The sequence below is a fragment of the Sciurus vulgaris genome (genome assembly GCF_902686455.1).
Source record: "Sciurus vulgaris genome assembly, chromosome: 4".
In the NCBI taxonomy this organism is placed as follows: Eukaryota; Metazoa; Chordata; class Mammalia; order Rodentia; family Sciuridae; genus Sciurus; species Sciurus vulgaris.
Window position 1 is genome coordinate 172,242,439 of NC_136464.1, and position 25,299 is coordinate 172,267,737.

At 41.9% G+C, this 25,299-nt stretch overlaps 1 protein-coding gene across 2 annotated transcripts in view; it reads left to right on the forward strand.

The window, feature by feature from the left end:
• The first annotated feature begins 300 nt into the window (after positions 1-300).
• CLDN10 (claudin 10) overlaps positions 301-25,299 on the forward strand; it is a 103,553-nt gene continuing 78,554 nt past the window's right edge. Inside the window, exon 1 of one of the 2 annotated variants that reach the window (XM_079138036.1) lies at positions 301-715. In XM_079138036.1, the coding sequence (XP_078994162.1) occupies positions 559-715 (157 nt within the window). In that variant the 5' untranslated portion in view covers positions 301-558. Of the gene's footprint in view, positions 773-25,299 lie in introns of both variants that reach the window. The other variant, XM_079138035.1, reaches the window with a different exon arrangement.

The following is a 25,299-nucleotide window of genomic DNA, read 5'->3' on the forward strand; positions in this document are numbered from 1 at the left end:
TCTCAGCACCACATTAAAAAAATAAACACAATAAAGGTATTGTATCCATCTACAACTAAAAAAATTTTTTTAAATTAAAAAAATAGGTTAGAGAATACCTAAAATATGGTTTCATTTATGTAAAGATTAAAAAACATGCAAAATTAAAGCAATTGGTCAAATAAGCTTCAAGTGTTACTGTATAATCTGTACTTTGTAATATCTGGTACTTGCATGGTTGGTTAATCTTCAGGATAACAGAAAATTAAGCATTAACCTTGGTACTAGGTAAAAAAAAAAAATCTGCAAAAATCAAAACCTTTAAAATTCACCTACTAATTTTGGGTAAATATCTATGTAGAAAATCAGATGATTTTAGGCTATCTCTAAAAATGCAGTTGTTAAGTCGTAGATAATGGTCCTAAATGCCAATACTTCCCCAGGCCATCTGGGCATGACATACTGTCGCCTACCCGCATCGGCTGGCTGCAGCGTTTGTCCAAGTGTTATTTTTCGGCTGCATGCCTAGACCACCAAAGCGCTGGGGCTGGACGGTGACACTGCAGAAGGCTGAGCGACATGTCCAGGGCACAGATCTCGGCTCTGGTGTTTGGCGTCGGAGGGTTTGGAGCTCTGGTTGCCGCCACTGCATCCAATGAGTGGAAGGTCACCACCCGCGCCTCGTCGGTGATCACGGCCACTTGGGTTTACCAGGGGCTGTGGATGAACTGCGCAGGTAACGCGTTGGGTTCTTTCCACTGCCGACCGCACTTTACTATCTTCAAAGTAGAAGGTAAATATAACACCTTTGTTTGCGGTGAAAGCAAATTGTTACTTTCCCCCCCCCCAAAAAGCCACGCCAGAACCGGTCATAGTCTCGCCTTAACTCTGTGTGTGCCTAAAGGGTCAAAATTTGCCCAGGATGGATGGGGTGTGTGATGTCGCCTGAAATAATGAAATCACTTATTTTACTTGACAAAGGAAAGTTAAGAATAACCGTGGATCTTTTAGACATACCCTATGTAAACAATAAAGACCAAAGAGAGGAAGGACACAGCTGGGTTGTTTTAGCACCTAGTTTCAATTCCTGCAGTCATGGAGGAATGTCATGGGCTGTCTGTTCTATGTTGGAAGAACTTTGAATTAATCTCTCTCCTTCCTTCTCCCCTTTTCAGTAATCCATACTTTATCCTAAATCCCTGTACTTCTCAGGCCATGTGATGTATCTAGACATAACTGTAGGTATAGACGTAGGCAACATATGTATGGAGGTGTGTGTGTACACCACACATCTGAATGGTGGGGTGACAGAGTCTATCTTCTCCTCCAGAGCGATGGAAGCATATGACAAGAAGGATAGAATTGACAGAGGGAAGGGACTCTTTCCTCAGAGGGGTTTCCACCTTTTCTTTTTTTAATCATGTTCAGTGATTTAAAAGAGAGAGAACGAGATATTTTTAAAGTGGTTGAGTGAAAGAAAATGTCAAGAACTTTCTCTTTGGGGTGTTTTGTTGTTGTCTTTAATGTGGGTAAGCTTTGATCTTTATGTATATTTGAAACTTTATTATAAATATATGGATCAAGAAGAATTTTTTAAAACACACTATTTTCATGCCTCAGGATAGCTCCAGGGAAACCATTGTTACTTGCTTTTTCTCCTTTTCTTTCCCCTTCTTTTTTCAGTACTGGAATACTGGGGATTGAACCCAGGGGTTACTCTACCACTGAGCCACATCCCTAGCCCTTTTTATTTTTTATTTTGTGACAGGGTCTTGCTAAGTTGCTGAGGCTGGCCTTGAACTTGCTATCGTCCTGCGTTAGCCTCCCGAATTGCTGGGATTACAGGCGTGCACCAGCAAATCCAGCTTTTATTTACTTTTATGTCATTTTAAGAACACTCTTGAGGTTGTGGATATAACTCAGTTGGTAGAGTGCTTGCCTAGCAAGCACAAGACCCTGGGTTCAATCCTCAGCACCACACACACACACACACACACACACACACACACACACAAAATAAAATAAAATAAAATAAATCACTCTGTCTCAGTTTTCTGCAAAGATGTTTATAAATCTGCCACAAGCCATGGGCTTATTGTGTTCAAGCTTACTCCTGGGTTTTGGTAAAATATAGACTTTTCACAATCAAATGGTAAAACTGTACCTTGGCCCCAGAAAAGAAAATGAAATAAAAATTTAACTAGGAAGTTACTAAAGCATAATATTTTGTGGGGTTTTGTGTCAACAATGCATGTCATTAGTCTACAGTGAGTGCCAAGGGATAAAGAGAGAATACTTAGGTAAAGCCAGGAGATTCCTAATGACAAGCAACGGAAATGTTCAAGCGTGGCCACCTGAGGCAGCCCCAGGGTCACTGGCACTATGCTCAGTACCATTGGAGGAATCTGTGTTGTCTCTCTTCAGCCCCGATTGTTAAACTTGTTAAACTACTCTTCCTACTATAGTGAATTTCCCTAGAATCAGGGCAAAATTTAAAAGGAAAGAGTAAAATGTTTGTGGACACACTGTTGTCATTCTGTACACCTCTGGGGCTTATTCTTTCTCCACGGCCACATCTTGTCCCTTTCCATTCTTGGCCAGCAAATGGAAGACATGGCATGTGGGTAAGTCTGGTTTTTTGTTCTTAACGGGGTTCATCTTTTTTAAAATGCCATATTATGCTTCATTATATATTCCATAATAAAATCCAGTTATTGAGAGAAATATGTGTTTAACCTTAGCTCCAATGTCAATTGAAGAACAATGGTAGATTTCTGTGACTTCAATGGCTACTTCCCCAAATGCATCTTAGAAAACATACAGTTATAACTTTGATTACTAAGTAGTATTGATGGTGGTTCAAACAATCTTCTACCCTTAAAACTTTATTGCAGGGTGATGTCTGGGAATGTAGCTCAGTGGTCAAGTGCTTGCCTAACATGTGTGAGTCCCTGGGTCCAATTCCCAGCACCCCCTCAAAAAAAAAAACAAAACTTTATTTTAAAAGTTGATTTTGTTTCCAAATAGTAAAAACAATGTGTTCTATATCTATTGTAGATCCTGTGCCTATGAGGTAATTTGAAAAATCTGCTATACTGACAATGTCTCCATTAGAACACACAAAATTAATTTGACATAGCCTTTCTTTCTTCATTGTGAATCAAAATCTTTACGAGAGATGTAATTCACTGCAGAAGCCTATTTTCAACTTCAGGAATACACTAATTCACATTGCCAAAGAAGACGGGGCCCCACAAATTGGGATTTCCTGATTCCTGTGGAAGTCATTGCTGACATGACCAGATGCTTTTCATTATTCCTGTTTGTCTATGAGACTCTAAGGAACAGGAATCCTATCTGTCCAATAAACTCTCAAACATCACAATAATTACAAATTGAGAAAAGAACTCAGAAGCTAATGAATGAAAATGATTATGTCATTTAAAAAAAAACAAAAAAAAAACACAAGGTATTTAAGCCTGCCTTGTTAAATTGAGACCAATCTTTTTAGATTTAGGCCAGATTAAGCCACCCATAGAAGCAAGGGAAACCATTTTTTTTCCCCTGAGCTGGTAGATTTTCGTTTTATTCTTGGTGGTTACATAACTTCATTGTTAGTTGTCCTTTCTTTTATCTTGGACACCCAGCATAGCCATTTTTTTTAAGGGAATCATTTGGATTAATCATGACTACATCCTTTAAAGATTTGATGTAAAGATTTACAGCTTTAAGATTTGGCAGCTGTTTGGCTAAGGAGCATTCAGTTATTATGAAAATACAGGCCACTGTCACCTATAGTACTGGGAAGTAAATTTCAAGAAAACACTGTAGAGACCCCAACAATTTTCACAATGGCCTGGACAGCAGAGCTTCTTGATTCCAATTCAAGCTCTTTAGAACCAAAGTCCACCATAGGCTGTGTCTTCTGCCCTCTTGTGTTTTGTTTTTCTCTCATGTCAATGTGCATGGGAATGTTTTAACTCTGGAAGCAAAGCAGCTCTCAAGGAGGTGAAGCAGTTACCTGAACAACCACAGATTTTAGTTTCCCCAGGGGTTCCTGGAACCAATCCCACTTGGCTACCAAGGAACAACTGTATTTTTGAAAAGGGGTGGATCCAAGAAGCATAAGGAAGAATTGAAGCCAAATTGTGGCCACTTTGGACAGGGACTTGATCTGTATGTTCACCGTGGGCTCCTGGTGCATAGTGGACTCTGGATACATATTTGCAAACTGACCAAATGACCATCATAACATGTGAGACTACGGATAGTGTGTGATGGGACAGTGTTTTCTTCTAGAAAGAGGCTGGAGTGGGCTGAGTTGGGGATGGAGTTACCAAAAGGAAGATCTCTGGTTTCCAGCTCAGCAGACTGAGCTCCAATTTTGCCTCTTTTATTAACTAGCTGTGAGACTTTGATTTGGGCAGTAAAACTCTGAGTCTCATCCACAAATTTTCTCCTCCATAAACTGAGAGAGCAGGAGTCTTAAGAGTCCCTTAAATTCTCTCTGAACCTAAAATTCAATCTAAGAGCTTCACAGTGCTTCACCACTAAGCACTAGAAGTTCAACCAAGAATTATAGCTATAAAAGGCTCCTCTATTTATAATTGTTCTTAGGATTAGGGTCCCCACCCTCCTTATCTATTATCTTGACCAGCTTCCCATGTTCCTGTTTAGCATCTTATCAGCTACTGAGTTGAGATAGGTTTCAATGACCTTAAATGACCACATAATCCAAGCATAGGTGCCAGGATTTCAGTGGAAAGAAACCAAAGCCTCGTCTGGAAGCTGCAGAGAGATGAGGCTGGCTGCCTGTGGGAACATGAACCTCCTCAGGGGTCATGTCACAGAATAGGGCTAGCGGAGTGGCATTTGCTAGAGAAAGGGAATTTTCTGTCAGCTTTTTTTCACTTGTGGAGAGAAGCTGGAGCTCTCTGTTAGTGAAGATTTAGATTTCTTGCTTGTTGAAGCCTGTGTCTGCTAAGCCCTTTATGTTGCTGTGACAGAACACCATAAACTAGGTAGCTTATAAACAACAGAAACTTATTCCTCAGTCTGTGAAGTCCAAGATAGAGGCACCAACAGGTTCAATGTCCGGTTCATGTTCATAGATGGCGCCTTCTAGCTGTGCCTTCATACCGCGGGAGGGGCAAGGCAGCTCTCCAGGGCCTCTTTTACAATAACATTAATCCCAAAGCTGCCCTAATCCCTCTCAAAAGGCCCCATCTGCTAAGATGATCATCTTGAGGGTTTGGAACTTCCACATATAATTGGGGGCACACAAACATTCATACCACAGCAGTGCTTAGTCCATGATTAAATAATAGAAGTAAATGTACCTCAAAAGACAATGAAACAAAAAGCTAATTGGACATATGGAAAAATGTTCAACATCTCTAGTAATAAGAGGAATGCAAATCAAAACCACCCTAAGATTCCATCTCACCCCAATTAGAATGGCGATTATCAAGAATACAAGCAACAACAGGTGTTGGCGAGGATGTGGGGAGAAAGGTACACTCATACATTGCTGGTGGGGCTGCAAATTAGTGCAGCCACTCTGGAAAGCAGTGTGGAGATTCCTTAGAAAACTTGGAATGGACCTTCCATTTGACCCAGCTATCCCACTCCTTGGCCTATACCCAAAGGACTTAAAATCAGCATACTACAGAGATACAGCCACATCAATGTTCATAGCTGCTCAATTCACAATAGCCAGACTGTGGAACCAACCTAGATGCCCTTCAATTGATGAGTGGATAAAGAAACTGTGGTATATATATACAATGGAATATTACTCAGCCATAAAGAATAATAAAATTATGGCATTTGCAGGCAAATGGATGAAATTGGAGAATATCATGCTAAGTGAGATAAGCCAATCTCAAAAAGCCAAAGGACGAATGATATCGCTAATAAGTGGAGGATGACACATAATGGGGGGGAGGGAAGGGTTAGTGTTAGGGTTAGAGTTAGGGTTAGGGAGGGGGGCAAGTATGGAGGAATGAAGTACTGTATAGAGGGTAAAGAGGGGTGGGAGGGGTGGGGGGAAGGGAAAAAATAACAGAATGAATCAAAAAAAAAAAAGCTACTTGGAGTGTCAGTGAGGGAAAAATTAACCATTTAGATGCTCCAAAAATATTAGCACTTTTAATCGCTATGTATGTCCTTGGATGATAATTACCGTTAATCAATGAGAGGTTTCCATTCTCTAAGATCCTAGTTTTGCTGAGACTTAATTTCGTTACATGACTTTAGGATTAAAATTAACTTCAAATTAAATTTCGTGCTGTATCCCAAATGCATATGTTATTTAAAAGTGTACAGAAAAAGTCAAGTTTTATCTGTTCTCACTCCCAAAGAGTGAGCCCAAGAAACTGTGTGTTCTTATCCCAATGAACAGTGGCACCATATGTGTAGTGACACAATCATAAACCAAGGGAGGCAAAGTGTATCTTCATAGTAGAAACTGGACAGGATGAGCCACCATGAAATTTTCTGTCAATCATATTGGAAGGCACAATGCTGAACAGTGCCCTGGCCTCGCAGTGAGGATGGTACTGAAGCCACCAAGGTGACATCACCTGCCAAAGCAGTTCACAATGGGACTTGGAGTCCTGAGTCAGTATGCTGCAGCTGTTCTTTCATTGAAGCATCAGTGATATTTCAAGAAATCTTACTTCCATAGATAAGTGTTCTCTTAGAGGCCAGAATAGTATTTCTTTTCTTTCTTCTTCTTCTTCTTTTTTTTTTTTTGGTACAGGGGATTGAACCCAGAGTGCTTAACCACTGAGCCACATCCAAGCCCTTTTTGTTTTTTTTTATTTCAAGACAGGGTCTTGCTAAATTGCTAAGTCTTGCCTTGAACTTGGTGATCCTCTTGCCTCAGCCTCCCGAGTCTCTGGGATTACAGGCGTGCACCACTGTGTCCAGCTCATTTATCTTGATATCCTCCATAGCTACTACTGTGTCTGGCTCTTGCAGGCACTCAATAAAGGTGTGTGGATTAAGTAAATGGGCAAAGAAACTGTTCACTGGGTTAAATTCTGACATTAATATACACAGAGAGATTCTCCACTCATGTCTCCAAACTCTAGCAAGGGAAGAAAGTCCTGGGGAAGTGCTTAGGGAGGTAGAAGAGCCGTGAGTGTTTTTTATGAGGGGTTTAATAAGCACAGGGATACAGAGCCTTACTTCTTAAAGTGTGGTCCACACACCAGTAGCATCCATATTCCCCGGGGGCTTGTTAGAAATGCAGAATCTCAGCCTCCCCACAGACCTGTTGAATTGGAATCTGCATTTTTTTTTTTTTTTTTTTTTTTTTGTGGTGCTGGGCCTGTGCTTGACATGGAATCTGCATTTTAAAAATTTATTTTAAAAGTTTTTATCCAGCATTTTTTCCATATTTTTAAGGTGCATTATAATTATACATAATGGTGGGATTTGTTGTTACACATTCATGCATGCACACGATATAACAATATAATTTGGCCAATATCATTCCCCAGTATCTTCCCTTTCCCTCGCTGCTCCCTGCCCCCTGCTGCTACCCCTTCCTTTCCTAACTATCTTCCTGGAATTTTCACAAGATCCCTCCCCACCTTCCCTTTCCTTTTTTCTCTCTAGTTTACACACACAAGAAAAACCATACAACCTTGACTTTCTGAGTTGGTCTTATTTCACTTAACATAATGTTCTCAAGTTCCATTCTATTTCTTGCAAATGATATAATTTCATTCTTCTTAATGGCTGAATAAAATTTGGTCGCATATACATAGCACATTTTATTTATCCATTCTTCCATTGACAGACACGTAGGTTGGTTCCATCATTTGGCTATTGTGAATCATGCTGCTATAAACATGGATCTCTCTATAGATGCATATATCACTATAATGTGCTTACTTTAATTCTTTAGGATAAAAGCCAAGGAGTAGTATAGCTGGGTCATGTGATAGTTCCATGCCTAGTCTTTTGAGGAAATTTGACATTGATTTCCATAGCAGTTGTACAAATTTACAATCCCACCAATAGTGTAAAAATGTTCCTTTTTCTCCACATCCTCTCCAGCATTTATTATTGTTTTTATTCTTGATGGCTTCCATTCTAACTGCAGTGAAGAATCTGCAGTTTTATAAGATCTCCATGAGTGTTCCTATGCACATTGAAAGTTTGAGACATTTTTGTTTAGAGGTTGGATTTAGGAGTCTGATGAACTCCGTATTTACTAAGAGTTTAAATTTCTCTTAGCTTCAGTGTTTTTGCTAAATGATGATTATATAACATAGCTGATGTGCCCCATATAATGCCTGACACAAAGAAAGCTCTCCACAAATGGTAGCAACTATTAGTATAAATACCTCTTTCAATGTGTTTAAAGTTCTCATCTTTAAAAAGTCAGTCACGACTTTTGCTTTATCCATTCGCTTCCAACTAGAAGCACACTAGCTGCTTCCTGGAATCCAAAACCTGATGGAATCATGTCCTATGTCGTGTCTGTAATGATGTAAAGGACACTGTGCTCATCAGACTATAGTTTGTGCCTGGAACTTGCTGTTTCTTTTCTTTCTTTCTTTTTTCTTTTTTTGGCACCAAAAATTGAACCCAGACACTTAACCACTGAGCCACATCCCCAGCTCTTCTTGTGCTTTATTTTAAGACAGGGTCTCACTAAGTTGCTTGAGGTGTCTCTAAGTTGCTCAGGCTGGCTTCGAACTTACAGTCCTCCTCACTCAGCCTCCTGGGATTCCAGGTGTGCACCTCTGTACTTGCTGTTTCTTTAAAAAAAAAAATGGATCTTTTGTTTAATTTTATTTATTTATAGGTGGTGCTGAGTATCAAACCCAGGGCCTCACAACATTCCAGGCAATTGCTCTACCACTGAGCCACAACTCCAGCCCCTTGCTGTTTCTTTTAAGGCAAGACTATTCTGCATTTAACTCTCAGGTTCTCATTAAAGATGTAGGTCTGTCCATTATGTCAGTCATATTTTGTCACATCTGGGAAACAGGGGAAAGACCCATGAATGCTCCACAGGGGGAGGAAGAGCTCCATCAAGTCCAGGGTGTGTTTGCACATTGGAGCAGGTAGAAAGGACAAACATTTACTCAAATATTCCTAACGCTGAGGGCTGTGAGAAACTACAATGAACTGTTTCACATACTGGTTTAAGTTGCAGCTCCAGGTAGCTCAAGTTAACTATGCAAATTGAGCCACGTATTTCACCTCTCAGTGTCTCCATTTTCTCAATTGTAAATGGTGATAATTCTTACCTCATAGGGTTGTTCTAGGAAATGATGATGCAAAACCCCTTCTGGCATATCATGAGCAGCTATCACGATAAGTTGTCATACTGTCAATGATGAGTTTGAGAATGTAAAATGAGGCTGCTGGTTCAGATGATTTTTAAATGTGTGCCTACCACACTTCATATTTTACAAATCACTTTCATATATGCTCTCAGTTATCCAAAAGACTGACATTCGGTAGTCTCCAGCTCACATACAGTGTAACTGAGGATCACAGAGGACCATATTTATAATTTTGTGTGGTCCTCCATAAATCTTTTGAGGAAATGGTCAGCATTTGGTATGAGCCCCCAAATCTGTGCTTAAATCCTAGCTTTATCACTAAATTTTTGTGTGGTTTTGAATAAACCCCTTAAATTCACTTTATTTCCCTTATCTGGAGAAAAGGGGGAAAGAAGAAATCTAGTTACATACTGTTTTAGTCAGCTTTTGTGATGCTATGTCCAAAATACTGGACGAGAACAACTTAGGAGGAAAAGTTCATGTGGGGCTCATAGTTTCAGAGGTCTTAGTCCATGGACAGCTGCCTCTATTGCTCTGAGCTCAAGGTGAGGCAGCACATCATGGGAGAAGGGTCCAGGAGAGGGAAGCTGCTCAGTTCATGGTGGGGTCAGGAAGCAGAGAGAGAGGAAGAATGAATGACCTTTCCAGGGCACACTTCCAGTGACCCACCTCCTCCAGCCATGCCCCACCTGCCTACAGTCACCACCCAGTGAGTCCATTCAAAGTAGAATGGAATGACTTGGTTAGTACTCTCACAATCCAACCACTTCACCTCTGAATGTTCCTGCATTAACAGGAATTTGTGAGGGATACCTCACATGAAAACCATAGCAGGTAGTTCAAAAGTTTGTGGGGGAAATCAAGGGAAAGAAGCCTATTCCATATCCATACACTAGCGTATGTTGAAAATGTACCTGGGGTTTGTTTTAACCAGGTATAAGACAGGGAAATGAGTACCATGAGGGAAGTTTTGTACTCATAGAACCCCTAAAAGCAGGAGTCCAGCATGGCACCCCACGTAGGGAAACACTGTTTAGTCAGGAGGCAGAGGGATGGGGGAGGAGGATGGACCAGTGTCTTTCTTAGGTTTCGTTTGTTTGTTAGGAAAGACATGCAAGGCAGAGTAGTTGGACTAAGCAAGTGTAGGACTGGCCAGTTGGAATCATCAGGAGCTCCGAGTTCTGTTCCTGGGTGATGAGGGTAGGGGATTATGTGAGGCACCAGAGCTCGATAAGGAGCAGCTGGGGATGTGCTTTGGATCACTTGGTTTGAGTATGAACGTCAAGTGTTATTTCTAGCCTTGGGAGGGCACAGTCTCCCTCTAGTCAGGAGGCCCCTGATGCTAGAGCACGGAGAATACGGAAAATGAGGAAGTACAGTCAACACCGTGTGGACAGTGATCCCTTGATCTTGCTTGCATAGGTATCGGCAAGGCAAGGGTTTTTCTGTCCCATCTCTCCCTGAGGACTTCATGCAGAACTGATATGAGTGTGTTCTTTAGTGATGAATATTCTACGTAGAAATAGTTCAGGTTTCTTTTTCGGAGGGTTCTTTCTCTCAGCTCATTGTCCATCTAATCACATGTGCAGCCAAACAATGCTGCTGAGTGTCCACTGGACAGAGTCTGTCACTTAGCCATAGACTACATCTCATCCTAAAGGAAAGGTACTTGAAGGATGTCTTCTGAGCAAACATTATGCTGGACTTGGTCGTTTTAAAACTTCCTGTCACTGTGCATTTTAAGATCATATACATTATAGAACACTACAATGTTCTTAATTGAACTTGAACTGGATAATTGGACTGGTTTTCAGGAGCCAGCTGGTCCACAATGAAGTTTTTGCTCGATTTCTGTGTGTATCATAGGAAAAATTGATTACCAAAGGTTGCTGTGGGCAAGTTGCTCTGAGGCCATATCACAGCTGAAAAGGGAGCCCTGTAAATAGCCAATTCATTTATTCATTAGTGAGTCCACTGATCAAGGCAGTCACTGGATTCTTGGTGCAAAATATAGACTCTGGGATCTCAGGAAGGAAGGCCCAGGCCTCTCCTAAGGATGTGCCGTGTTGAGGGAGAGAGCCACTCAGTAAACAGCCCAGAGTGACAGGAGCATTTGACAGTTAAGCTCAGGGACAGTTAGACTTCCAGAAGAGCTGATGTTTGAACCGTCTTGAAAGCCAGGCAGAGGTTTGCCAAGGAGAAAGGGAGGGAGGGAGGGCTTTTCAGGCTAAGGGACTCCCCAGCTCTATAACTTATTAACTATGTGACTCCAGGCAGAAAGCTGAACATTCAGGCTCCCCTACCTGCAAAATGGGAATATTCTCTACTTTGAGGGGGGCAGTTAAATGAGTTAATTTGTGAGTACACAAATTAGAGCAATGCCTGGCACTCACAATCAAAGGTCTCAAAGCAGGAGGGAGCCACGTGCATCAGAGTAAGTCCTTGGAATTGGCTAGAATAGAAGACATCTTCAGGGGGAGGCAGAAGGTCCAGCAGCAGAGGTAGATACAGGGGAACTTGCCAGGGGCCTTTAAGCTCTATGAAGGGATCTAGACTTTGCCTTGAAGGAGGTGGGAAATTACAGAAAAAGGGTAGCAGAGAATTCCTGGTGCGATTTGTACTGTGCAACGACCCTGCAGTGTTTCATGTTGAAACCTGAACTTTGGAATCAGTGGGGGACCTAGAGGAAGCTATTCGGAGGTAGAAATGATAAGTGTGATGACTTGAGGGATGAGGGGTCAAGGATGCCTTTAAGGATTCCTTGCTGGTTGAGGGGCAAGAGAAAGCTGGGAGCAGGACCAGTTCCAACCTGAGTTTCAGTCCTCAACCTAGTGCCGTGATTCCCAATACACACCAACATTTCAAGCTCATAGATTCTTAACTTCATATTTGGCTTGAGACATCAGTTGGGCAGAGCCAGATAGGATAGTCTGACTGAATTAAATTTTTTAAAAAATTGTGCTCTTTAGATGTTTAACATACACACACACACCCAAAAAAAAAAAAAAAAAAAAAACAAAGGAAAAGCTGGTGGCTATGAATATTAGTGCAATCTTAGTTGCCATTGATGGCATAAGATAACAATATCAGGAGGGTGATCTCCCACCACCCTCTGTGGTCAATTGCATAGTTATAGTCTTGCACATTCTACTTCAAGGGACATGGACATAAAACATGTTCATTGGTTCCAGAGGAAGGTGACCAGGAGGATGAGTGAGGCCTTGAAATTCCCTTAATGGGAATTTATTTTACTTGATGGGGGCCAGGGGGACAAGGAAAAATAAATGGGATTGGGGAATGGGAAGAAAACCAGTAGGATCTTTGGGTAGATGTAACTAGGGAGTTGGATTTAGGGTGGTTCTGGAGAAGAAATTTCTACCAGAATTACCCACAGTGGGAGAGGCTGTCTCATAATGAACAGGCTAGAAGTACCCAGAGGAGGCAGGGAATCATCTGCTAACCAGGTTGTAGGACCATTGTCTGCACCAGTTGGGAAGACAGATGGGAAGACAGACCAAGTATCTCTCAAGTCACTTCCAGTTGTAAGACAGCCCAGATTCTATAGACATGCAAAAATAAAGAATTTTTTTATGGACATAATTTCTTTATTTTATTTTTTTTATTTTATGTGGTGCTTAGGATCAAACCCAGTGCTTCACACAATGCTAAACAAGTGCGCTACCACTGAACCACAACCACAGCCCAGAAAGAAATTTTAAAACATCTATCTTCTTTTCTTTTTGTATATAACTATCTCAAAATAAAAATTAGAAAGGATTGGGGATGTAGCTCAGTAGTAAAGTGCTGCTGGGTTCAATCCCGAGTATCAAAATTAGTTAATTAAATAAAAGGAACCATGAGTTAAAGTAATGTGTCATAATATGTTATTCTATTCCAATCCTAGATGTCAATATGTTAGAATTAATATAAGAAGTAATTGTTCTCTATGTATAATTGTCATTTTGAAGGGTCTTAAGCAAACCCACAGTGTGAGCCACCTAATCTTTGCTGGGAGAAGGAGCTGTGATAGGGGACACAGGAGGACCAGTTCTTCTTTTAACAGAATCACTTTGCATTGATACTTTTGGTCTCTGTGTACCCAGTATAGTCCGTACTAGACATTCTATAAGGAAATTGATTTTCTCCAGAGACAAAATGTGGACTTTGGGTGAGGTGGGCGGGGAAAAATGGAGGACCATCCTCCTTCTCTTAGGAAGCCAGATGTTCTCATTTACTTGCACCAGCAAGCCAGCCTTCTCTGGGGATTTCAGTCGACTCTGTAGATTCTTGTAAACATCCCCACTACGCTGACTCCTCCACAGTGACTGACACACTTCCTCCACACTGCACCCTGGCTGTGTCCTCACGCCCTCTCTCAACTTCCAGTCCCTGGAGGTCAGCTGATGCCCAGGTTTCTGTTCATACTGAACCTCAGACCTCTCTCTGTGTGGTTGGCAGATGTCTGGGTTCCAGGCAGGTGATCTGTCTTACACTATCCTCTTCCCTAGTTCCAGCCTGCCTGGTTGCTCTGTCCTGACCCAGTGCCCGCTCTGGACTCTACAACCTGTTTCTTCTGTCTCCCTTGTTCTCTCTCACATCAGAACTGACTTTCTCTCTTGAGTGCCTTGGGAAGAATTATCAGAGCATATCTCCAAGCTGTGGGTACACTGGGGAAAAAGAAATGGCTGGGAGGGTGGAACACGTGTATGTGCTCCTTTTATTTCATCTGGAAAAATGCCCATGTTCCTCTAGTGACTCCCTCTACCCCAACTTCAACCAGGATGCTGATGCCAGCAGTTCTGGGCCAGGACATGCCTGAGAAATTGCCTTCCCCAGGGATCATCCTATTCCAGCTGCAGCTCCAAAGGCAGGGGGCTCCCTGTGTGTTCTTGGTGGGGTAGGGTGGGGCAGGGTCAGACCCGGAGAGTTGTAGTGAGTAGTCTCTCCCTGTCTTGCTCTTCTGCTTTTCTTGGCTTTGTTTCCAGAGTCTTCAGTGACCATTGCTGGGAGAGTTGGGGAGTGGTCTGCCTTCACCAGATATTCAGTCTTTGCCAAATAAAATAAATTCACAGGTTGGGGATGTAGCTCAGTGGTAGAGTCCTTGCTTAGTATGTGTTAGGCCCTGAGTTTGATCCCCAGCACCACAAAATAAACAAAACAAAACAAAAAAAAAACCCACACTAGAGTGTCCACACCACACAGGCACATGCACACACATGTACAAAGCCTACTACTAATGCACACAAGCTCACACCATGCAGACATTCCTGCACATCATGTACACACTCATACAGTCGGCACATGTGAATCACACACACGCATTTGTCACCTCACGGGCCACACAGACACACTTATTATGTGGACAGTTCATATGCGTTACACAGGACAATCATCAGAGAGACTTAGAGACCAGTGTTTATACTTAGAAATGTGACCCTCCGAACAGTCAGCTGAAAATCACCACTCATGAGCAGCATGGTCAGTAAGTCATATTGAAGCTGGGGTCAGCACTTCAGAACAGCAAATTTAGCTTCCTGCCTCATCCTCACGTGTTCTCTGGCCTACAGCGCACCTAGAAATGACCTCTGTCATACCATCACCTTGGTCTACTAGTACATACATTAAGCAATTTTACCTCCCTGCAGGTCACCCAGCTTCCTAAATATTCCCTTTGGTGAAATTTGGGGTCTGGCATATTATAAATGCTCCATAACATCAATTTCCTTCCTTCCTTCCAAAAGTCTGACATCCTGTTCAAATCCCAGGTCTGCCTTTACTAGCTGTGTGACCTTTGTTGCCTAACAGATTCAGTTTCCTGATTTGTAAAGTGATAATTGTATCTTCCCAGTGTGTGTGAGGCCCTAAGGTTGGTTACTATTGTTTGATCCAACTCACAATTCTAGCCTCTCAAGACTGCTTTGACTCTTGACTTGCTTGCCTTCTTGTTAGGTAATTTCCCAGTTTAGCATTGCCTAAGACCGCTGCAGAGTCCCTGTGGTCTCTGTGGGATTCCTCCTATGGGGTTTAAGACATCTCCCCTCGTCCCCACTGCCCCTAGACTTCCAAATCTGGGAGCATGACAGCACGTTTATCTTCCCACTTCCCCCTGCCAGCCCACTGATTGTAGGCTTCCCCATACCTCCCTTCTTTTGCATTCCATGTGTTAGCTGTGTACCTTCTTCACAACCATCCTGACTCACCTGCTTCTCCCTCACCTGGTCACCCAGGCTGGAACCTGGAGTCACAGAATGCAGGCCTGCCACTCCTTCAGGCTGCATGCCAGTCCATGCCAAGAGCTGCAGCACCAGCCTGCACAACCCTCCCCTTCTCCCCATAGGCAGCTGGCTGCATCCTGGCTCTGGCCCAGGTGATTGCCTATCTGGGCTCAGCCTCCAGCCTCTCCCTGCTAAACTAGATTGGGATGAAATATTAGTCACCATTTTGTCACTGTGATCAAAATACCTGACCTGAACATTTTAGAGACAGAAAAGTTTCTTTTGGTTTATGGTTTCCGAGGTTCAGTCCATGGACTACTGGTTCTATTGCTCCGGGCCCGAAGATGAGGCAGAACATCATGGTGGAGGATGGCTGCTCAACTTGTCACATCCAGAAGCAGAGACAGACAGACAGAAAGACAGAGAAAGAGGAAGGAACCCTTCCAAGGCACATCCCCAGTGACCCACCTCCTCCAGCTGTACCCCATCTGCCTACAGGTACCACCCAGTCAGTCCATTCAAAGTAGCATGAAGTGATTAGGTAACAGCTCTCACAATCCAGTCATTTGACCTCTGAATATTTCTGCAGGAGCTTTGGTGGGACATCTCATATCCAAACCAGTTTCTGCTTTTCTGCCTGCTTTAATCAAGGCTATACAACACCACCAGGCAAAACTTCTGGAGGCAGAACTTCTTCCGATTTAATTCTGGGCTTTATTCAGCAGCATTTAGAGAGGATGTACTTTGTGCACCATTATACCAATAACCTCACTTGGTTCCCAGAGTGGCCCTTTGCATTGGGTGCCAGACTCCTGTCCACTGTACAGGTAACTAGAGTTTAGAGAAGAGACGTAACTCATTCAGAGTCATGGCTAGGGTAGTGAATGTGGTGGATCCAAATGCCAGAATGAACAGCTGAATCCAAACACTCTATCACCTGCCCAGCAAGGATTCCTCAGCAAGGGGAAAGCATCCACATAGTCCTGAAGATCCGTTTTGGTCCCTCTGCTTCGATCTAGCAGGACTCTGTGCTTGACCTTTCCTGCTTTGTGCCAATGCCTTTCTCAGTTCCCCCATCTTGCTCCTCCATCAAACTCCACCTCCAGTGCTGTCTTCCTTGTACAGCCTTCTTTAGTCTTTCCCTTCCTTCCTTCCCAGGGGTGCTCTACCTCTGAGCTGCATCCCCAGCACTTTTTGTTTTGAGACAAGTGCCCCATGAACTTGCCCAGCTGGACTTGAAATTGCAATCGTCCTGCCTCAGCCTCTTGAATAGCTGGGGTTACAGGCATGTGGCACTGCGCCTGGCCCCCTTTTTTAACCGGAACTTTGCCTTTATGGATCCCCTATGGCACTTGTTACTTCTCTTATTGTAGTTTTGCTACTTTGGCTTGTATTGTGGATACTTCCATATTGTATTCCCATGACTGGATTATAAACCCCCTGAGGATAGGGATTGAACAGTTTCTCTCTAGCCCTTGCCTAGAAGAGCATCCTGCACAAAATCCATGCTCTCTAAGCATATGTTGAATAACCATTTGTTGAGTTGAATGGATGAGAGCAAGGGCTGGATCATGGTGCATGGAGAGTTTTTCCACCATTGCTTCTGTCTTATTCTGTTTTGTGTTGCTGCAGCAGAACATATGATAGCTGGTACTTCTTAAAGAAAAGAGGTTTATTAAGCTCACAGTTTTGGAGGCTAAAAATCTAAGATAGGTCACCCGGTCAGTTTGGTCTCTTGTGAGGACCTTCTGACTACCTCTCAATGTGGCAGAGAAATAGAAAGGAAACTGGCTGCCTGGCAGTCACACGGAAGACTAGCTGAGACAGGGAGGAACCAGGTTTCTCTTTCTATAAAAACCCTTCTCAGGCTGGGGATATAGGTCAGTTGGTAGAGTGCTTTCCTCGAAAGCACAGGTCCTGGGTTCAATCCTCAGCACCACAAAAAAAAAGAAGAAGAAGAAGAAGCCCACTCTGCCAGAATTCATCCCTTCATGAACTGGACCCTCACTGACCCTTGTCTTCCATAAGGTGCTAACCCTTCAGGGTTTCACAACCTCAACACTGCCACACTGGGAACGATGGTTCTAGTGCTTGAAACTTTGAGGGACACACTCAAGCCATATCCAAATGACAGCACGTCCTGGATGCCATTCTTGAATCTGTCTGTATGGTTTCCGTTCCACATTCCTCCATCTTGTCCAGAGGTGTAGCCTGGTAGACGTTGCGAAGCATCCTAGCAAACTTTGCAAAAGAGAAAGTATCTCATACACAGTTCTGGCTCCCAGCGACTCTAGCTGGTTCTCAGCAGGAGGGAGCCTCTCTCTTTTCTAAGCGCTCAAATGCCGTCTCTTTAATCATCTGTTCTAGAGTTGAAGTTATCTGGGGTTTTCTACCAAACTTACCAATGGTAATTTCTGAAGTGTACCCTTTTGAAATTTGGAACATGCCTTTGACCCCTAGTTTTTCTCCTTGTCCTTATTTTCTTCATTCTACTGGTCCTTTCATTTATAGGTAAACATTATGAAAAACCTCAGGTGCTATTCACCAGGTTCCTTTTGGGCAGTGGGAGATACCTCTGTTTTGAAAGGTGGCAATGAGAAATCAGAATGTGATTCTACAAAAGGAGAAGGGGTGTGGTTGTAACTCAGTGGTAGAGTGCTCACCCGGCATGTGTGATCTGGGATCAATCCTCAGCATCACATAAAGAAAATAAATAAATAAAATAAAGGTATTGTGTCCATCTACAATTAAAAAATATTTTATAAAAGGAGGAAAAAGAGGAGGAGGCTCCCCGGATTATTTGAACAGATTCATTCTCTGGGGAGGTTCTATCCTCCGAGTGACTCTGGGCTCTCTTGGTAATTAATGACCTTGAGATACGGGGCGGTTGGTCTTGTCCATAAATCATCCAGCCATGCATGACCACAGTCAGCAGAAAAATCCTCTCCAGCTCCCCATCTGCTGAATTCAGGAGAGTGACCGGGCTGCATGGACATTTCTGAGGCCATAAGTTTCTGAGTGTGATGAGCTACTTGTAAAAGTGCAGGGTAAACATAAAGTGCCCTTCACCATAGGCAGACTAAATTAGAAGCCATAACCTTCTCAAGATAGCCCGGTCCCATTTAGGTTATCTCTATTACAAAATGTGTCTGAGGATGATTGGTTTGGAAATAGTTGTTCTTTCACGTGTCTTTACTTTTAAACTCAAATGGTTGAGATGAGAAGTGGAAATCATTTTCTAACACTAAGTTATTTCCTCTCTGCACTTTCTTCCTGTCAGGATTTTCTTAGTTGCTCCCTTCCCTGACCACACTCCCCGCCAACTCCAGTGTGCTCCATTAGCTTCTTAAAAATACTTGTAGTTTGCTTTTACTATTAATCTAAACTTGTAAGTCCTCTCTTCCTGTTTATTAACCTCAATACTTCCCTTTAACTGCATGCAATGTTTTTATACTTTTTAACCTCTCTTTTACTTTTATTTTACTTTCCTTTGTGTAAAAGTTGTGTCACATACCATATCAGTCTCTGGGAACAATGTTATCATCTATTCATTTATGGTCCAAATGCAAATGGAATCTAGGAAAAACTCCAGACTTTTCCAGGGGCCCTCCATGAACATCTCCGAGCTCCCCTGGCAAAGTCTGTGATGGTCTCCCGTCTCCTACCTGCTGCTTATTGTCCTTGGGGAGCGTTCAGACTTTCTCAGTAGCACTGCAACTTGATTCTTTTCCCACAACAGTAATACCATTCTACCCTCCAACTCATCAGCCTCTCCTCTAAATAAACACACAGGGAACGAAAAAACTGTGTGTTCTGTGCAAGCGTAGTACCTAAGAAAGACCCCTAAGCAGACCCCTCCCAGCAACATGGCTGTACCTAAGTTCTTCCCACTTGGGATCCCAGTGCTATATCACCCCCCTCAAAGCCTTATTCTACTATGATGGCCTCTGAAAGTCCTAATTAATTTCTCTCCATTTCTCCCTCCCTCCATCCATCTCTCTGTGTGTGAACTACAGATAGACTTTCCTCAAGGGTCCCAAGAGTGGTGACAAGTTCAATTCATCTGTGTGTTGTTGCTGGCGGTGGAGTGTTCCCATAAGATATACCCACCACCAGGATGGCAAGTCAGGATACGTTCAGCGTGGTGCCACATTGGGCCAGGAACCTGAACTCCCTCCATGGGAACCCCAGATCACCCATATAGACTCCCCTCTCCTCTCTCTCCACCCCTCTATTTGGTTGATTGCAGGGGGTGGGGAAAGAAAAATGTTGCCCTTTCTACCCTCTGGCTTCAGTTGGAAGTTCAGTGGAGATGGTGGTAGTGGGGGCAGCCTGTGGGCAAGGAAGGATAAAAGGAGGGGGCAGGAGAAATGCCAGCAGTTAGGCCCTTTCAGGAAACGCCTTGACTCCAAAAATTCACAAATCCAAAGAGACACTGAAGACAAAGATGTTGGCCAACCCTGTAGGTAGCTTATGATTTTTAAATGCAAAATGGGGAAGATACAATGCCTCCTTCCAATTTCCTTCCCTGACGTCTTTCATAACCCTGTGCAACTCTTGTGGCATTTGTTACTTTCCACCCTGTATTTTGGTTTTGAACAGTGGCATTGGTATATGACTAAAAACCAGTGTTCAAAACTATGTGCATAGACAGAGATAAAAAGATAAGGGTGCGGACACATAGAGTCATGTAACATTTTGGTCAGTGATGGACCACATATCGATGGTGGGAACCCATAGCCTAGGTATGTAGTGGGCCATTTCATCTTACATAGTTTGTGTAAGTGCACTCCATGATGTTCACAGAGATGAAATCACTCATCAACGCATCTTTTAGAACACAGCCCCATTGTTAAAAACATGTCAGTATATACTTATGTGTACGGATGTAAATGCATGTACATACATTTGTTATAAATTTTACTGATATAAAGAATGTACAGCACACAATTTACAAATAATAATAAAACCCACAATGTTCTTTTTCATTAATTTCAAGTAAAGCAAAGATTCTCATAAAATGCTTTTACTGATTTTTGCTGAATTTTTGTATCCAGGACTAACTAGTTCTTGTGAATGATGAATAAGTAATTCTGACATGAGTGTTGGTTGATAAATAAATAAGTCAATAAATAAATAAATAGAAGCTGGGGTTGTGGCTCAGTGGTAAAGCGCTTGCCTAGCTTGTATGAGGCACAGGGTTTGATTCTCAGACCACATATAAATAAATGAATAAAATAAAGGTCCATAAACATCTAAAAATATATATATTTAAAGTAAATGAATAAATAAGTGACATGAGTGATAAATAAATAAATCAATGACATGAGTGACTTCTTTGCTAAATTAGGTAATACTTTTGAACACTAGAGAATGATTTCCTTAAATTTTTTTGTTATTTACAATGAAATGGCTAAAGATATACCTTTTTAAATTTAGTTTGCATTTAAACATTTTTCCATCATTTCTTAAATCTAGAAAACAGACAAAGCTAAGTCTCAATATGTAATTTTTGCCAATTTCCATGGTGTAAATACTACTGTTAGGGCAATTTGAAGCTACCACTGTGATTTCACTGAATGTGGAGTTGGGAAGATATGTGCAGTAGCAAACAATCACACGGTTAGAAAAGACCTAAAGACCTTAAGAACATAGGCAATAATTTAAGAAATGATGGGTATCGAGTGTTTATTACATTTGTTTTTGGTAATGTTTACTTACAAATGAATTTACAATTTAATCTTTAAATGACTGTGTTTAAAAATTGGCGTGCAAAATTCCTAAAAATTTAGAAATTGTTTCTCATGAGGAGATATGAGCTGTGTCATCCTGGTCTCAGCACACCACTTATTTGGGTTGTTTTGTTTTGTGTAAACCCAGGGCCTCATGCATGTTAGGCAACCACCTCACCACTGAGCCACATCCCCAGCCCTTTTTGGTTTTATTTTAAATTTTGAGACAGGGTCTTGCTAAATCACCCAGGCTGACCTCAAAACTTTTGATCCTACTGCCTCAGTTTCAAGTAGCTGGGATTACAGCAGCTAGTGGTAGTTTGGGATAAATAACTACATATCTCCTCTGCTAGACTTCAGGTTCAGGAAGAGACTCAACCTCTACTTGTCTATGTTTTTCCAACAGCAGTTCACATATAGCAGACAAGATATGACTGTGGAAGGCAGGGAGTGAGCAAAAAAGAAATTGTGTCCTCCTTCAGATCCACTTTGCAGGGCATTGTGCTTTCCTACCGATCCACACTTGCCCTGTTTAGGGGTCTCACTTATCCCCATACATTAGTCTCATTTCTCCTCTTACATATAACTTACTATTGCTTAGAACTCAGTCAACCTATGGTCCTCAACTCCTGAGAGTGAGGGAGTGTAATTAGAACTCCCAACTCCTTGACCTTTTTTAGGATGGAAGGCTGACCTTTGTCAAGGCACAATTTATCTCTTTATTGTTCTTTTAATTCCTGCCCTGCTAGTTCTCTTTGTCATATTTTGGTTCAGACAGTTCCTGTTCTTACCTGTCTTCAGAATCCTCTTAGAACTGAGATCATGTGCTCTTGGAGAGCTTGTACTCCGCCCCACCCTTTCCATCATTATAAATCCAACAAGTAGCAGAGTATCAGGCAAATAAGAGATGTTCAATGAAGGAAGTTGAATGGATGGACAGATGGAGGGAATGCATCAGAGGGAAGTCAGCTGATAGAGCATGTTAGTCAACTTTCCATCACTGTGACAAAATACCTGAGATAAGCATCTTGAAAGGAGGAAAGTTGTTTGTTTGTTTGTTTGTTTGTTTGTTTTGTCTAATCATTTCAGCCCATGGTCACTTGGCCCCATTGCTCTGGGCCTGAAATAAGGAAGCATATCATGGTTGGGATGTGGCAGAGCAGAGCTTCTTACCTCATGGTGCCTGGGAAGCAGAGAGAAAAAGGAAGGTGCCAGGGACAAAAAAACCCAAAAAAACAAAAAACTTCGAAGGCACACTTGCGTCCAGTGACCTACTTCCTCCAACTAGGCCCTACCACCTGAAGTTTCCACCAACTCCAAACAGTGCCACCAACTGGGGACCAAGCCTTCAACATATGAACCTTTAAGAGATATTCCAGATCCAAACTATACCATAGAGCATAGTCGTTCTCTCTCTTTGATCTTTAGCCCTGGATCCATCATTTCTTGTATCCAGTTCATGACAAGTAATTCACTCATTCATTCATCTATTCACCAGATATTTACTGAGTCCCTTCTGTGTTATTTATTGTTCTTGACACAGGAGATAAAGCAGAAAACAAACTCCCTCATGGAACCTGGGTTCTAGTGGGAGCAGGAGGAAGTGAGGTGGGGATGGTGGGGACAGCCCTTAGGTAATGCCACATCCTGTCTGCATGCCCCTTCAGCCTCACCTCCCCAGCCCTTGCAGTAGTGCTCCATTGTGGCCTCTCTGTTGCTTTCCATGCTTTGTTTCATTGGATCTTGAAGAACTATTGTTTGATAATCAAAGAGCCAAGGTTGGGGCATGGATGGATTAAATGGAAACTTTCTCAGTATGTTTAAGGAATCTGTGAATATTTGCTCCTACTTTTCAGGTAGTTTTTGCTAAAAAGAATTCCTTTTGAACCTATAAAATTTCATAAAATCCTAAGAGAATAAAAGTACACCTGACATATTGCACTGAAAATTACTTCCTTGAGCTCCTTAAGGGAAAAATGTATTTTAAAAATTCTTTTCCTGCTGCCTATTGGCCAGAATTCTGTCTGGTCAACACACTTATACCCTATGCAGAGGTGCACTGTGGTTTGGTTAGGCGTTTACCACAGAGAATGTTCAATAACTTCTTAAAGGTGTGAGAAAATTGTTCATGACTTATTTCCCTTTGAAGTTTTTTTATTGGATTAGGACACTAACGTAAATTGAACTTAAATTGTCCAATAGAATTTTTTTAATAAAAAAATAAACCAAATTCCAAGAGAATAGAAACAGTGGCTTATATTTCTCTCTTTACTGAACAATACTTACTTAGCTCAGTGCATAGTAAAAATAAGGGCTCTGTAAGTTCATTTGTTGGATGAATGAATTTATTTATTCATGAATAAATTCTTTATTCATGAATGAACTTATTTATTCACTCATTACAGTTCTTCCTTTCCTTGCATTTTATCTGCCATTTTCTTTATTCTTTGGATTCAGAAACACTTTTCATATCATTTTCAATAAGAGAGCTGAATAAATGCATATTGACCTGAATTGAAAAGAGAAATGGAAACAGAAAATCTTTCACAAATTAGACCAAAAATCTCCCAACGAGTTGCAAATTAATCCAGTGAAATGCTCCGGATGTTTTGGATGAGGGAATTCTATCCTAGACAGGTCACACTCTCTTACTAACCTTGGGTCTGGTTGAAGGAAGATTCCTCTAATCCAAAACATCCTGCGATTTTAATTTAATTAAGAAACAACATGTTGTGCAAGCTAAGTTAGATTTCAAGATGACTTAGCAGAAAGTCTCTGGTTTGATCATAAAAACAGATGCTATCAACACAGTAAAAATGGCTGCATTGGGGCAAATGCAGGCAGGTACAAACAAGTTGAATGAGGCTTTTATTTAGCATGATGTCAGGAGCTATAAAATTGTGTGTCATTCAGGGTTAAATTTTAATTTCACAGCCTTTCAATATAAAACTGCTTGCACTGGGTGCAGTGGCACAGACCTGCAATCCTCGCAACTCAGGAGGCTGAGGCAGGAGGATAGAAAGTTCGAGGTCAACCTCAGCAACTTAGGCCCTAAGCAACTTAGTGAGATGCTGTTTCAAAATAAAAAATAAAAAGGGGTGGGGATGTGACTCAGTGGTTAAGCACCCCTGGGTTCAATTCCCAGTATTGAAAATAAATAAACAAATAAAACTCTGCTTGCTATCTGCACACCAAGTAGATCACCTCCCCACCTCTGCTCCCCTTCCTTGCTTTTCCATACAACTTATCTCTAGGTCTGAGAATGCCTTACCTTTTACGTCTGTCTGTTCTTGTCCCCAAATATCTCCCAACTCTTTCCCCTCCTGTCCTCTCCTAGCCTGCCCCACTTTCCCCTAAGGAACTCTAATAATCTCTCTTCAAGGACATTTGAATATGCATCCACCCTTTCTTTCTTGCAGCAAATACCCATCAAGCATTTTGCTTGGTTTGTGGGGGAAGATCAAGGAAAGACAAGTTATTGCTTCTGTTCTCCAAGGGAGATATAATTTCAAAGGCAAGACTGAAGCAGATGGGGGAACAGGAGAAAGATGGAATTGATACACACAAGACAAGCAGAGGCTGGACCAGGCAGTACACAAACTAGTTCCCCAACCAACTCATCATATTCTCCTGCAAAGCCACCTTCTCCTTTGACTTTTCTTATTTTGTCAGGTCCCATGACTGTTTCACTGTCTTCCAGTAGCATTTGACTATACCCACCTTGTGCCCAGTCCTTTCCATATTTGCTGTTTCTTGAGCATGTCTTAAACCTGAAATATGGGGGCAGATCTGATTCCTAGCCCATTCACATCTTGCAGATTACTCCAGCACAAATAGGTGCTCAAAAAATATTCACCAAGGGCTGGGGTTGTGGCTCAGAGTCACAGCACTTCCCTAGCATGGGTGAAGCCCTGGGTTTGATCCTCAGCACCACATAAAAATAAAATAAAGGTGTTGTGTCCACCTACAACTAAAATAAAATATTAAAAAATTTATTCACTGAGTTCAATTAAGTGCTTTTAGTTTCACACATTTGTAAAATCTGCTTCAGATGAAACAGCT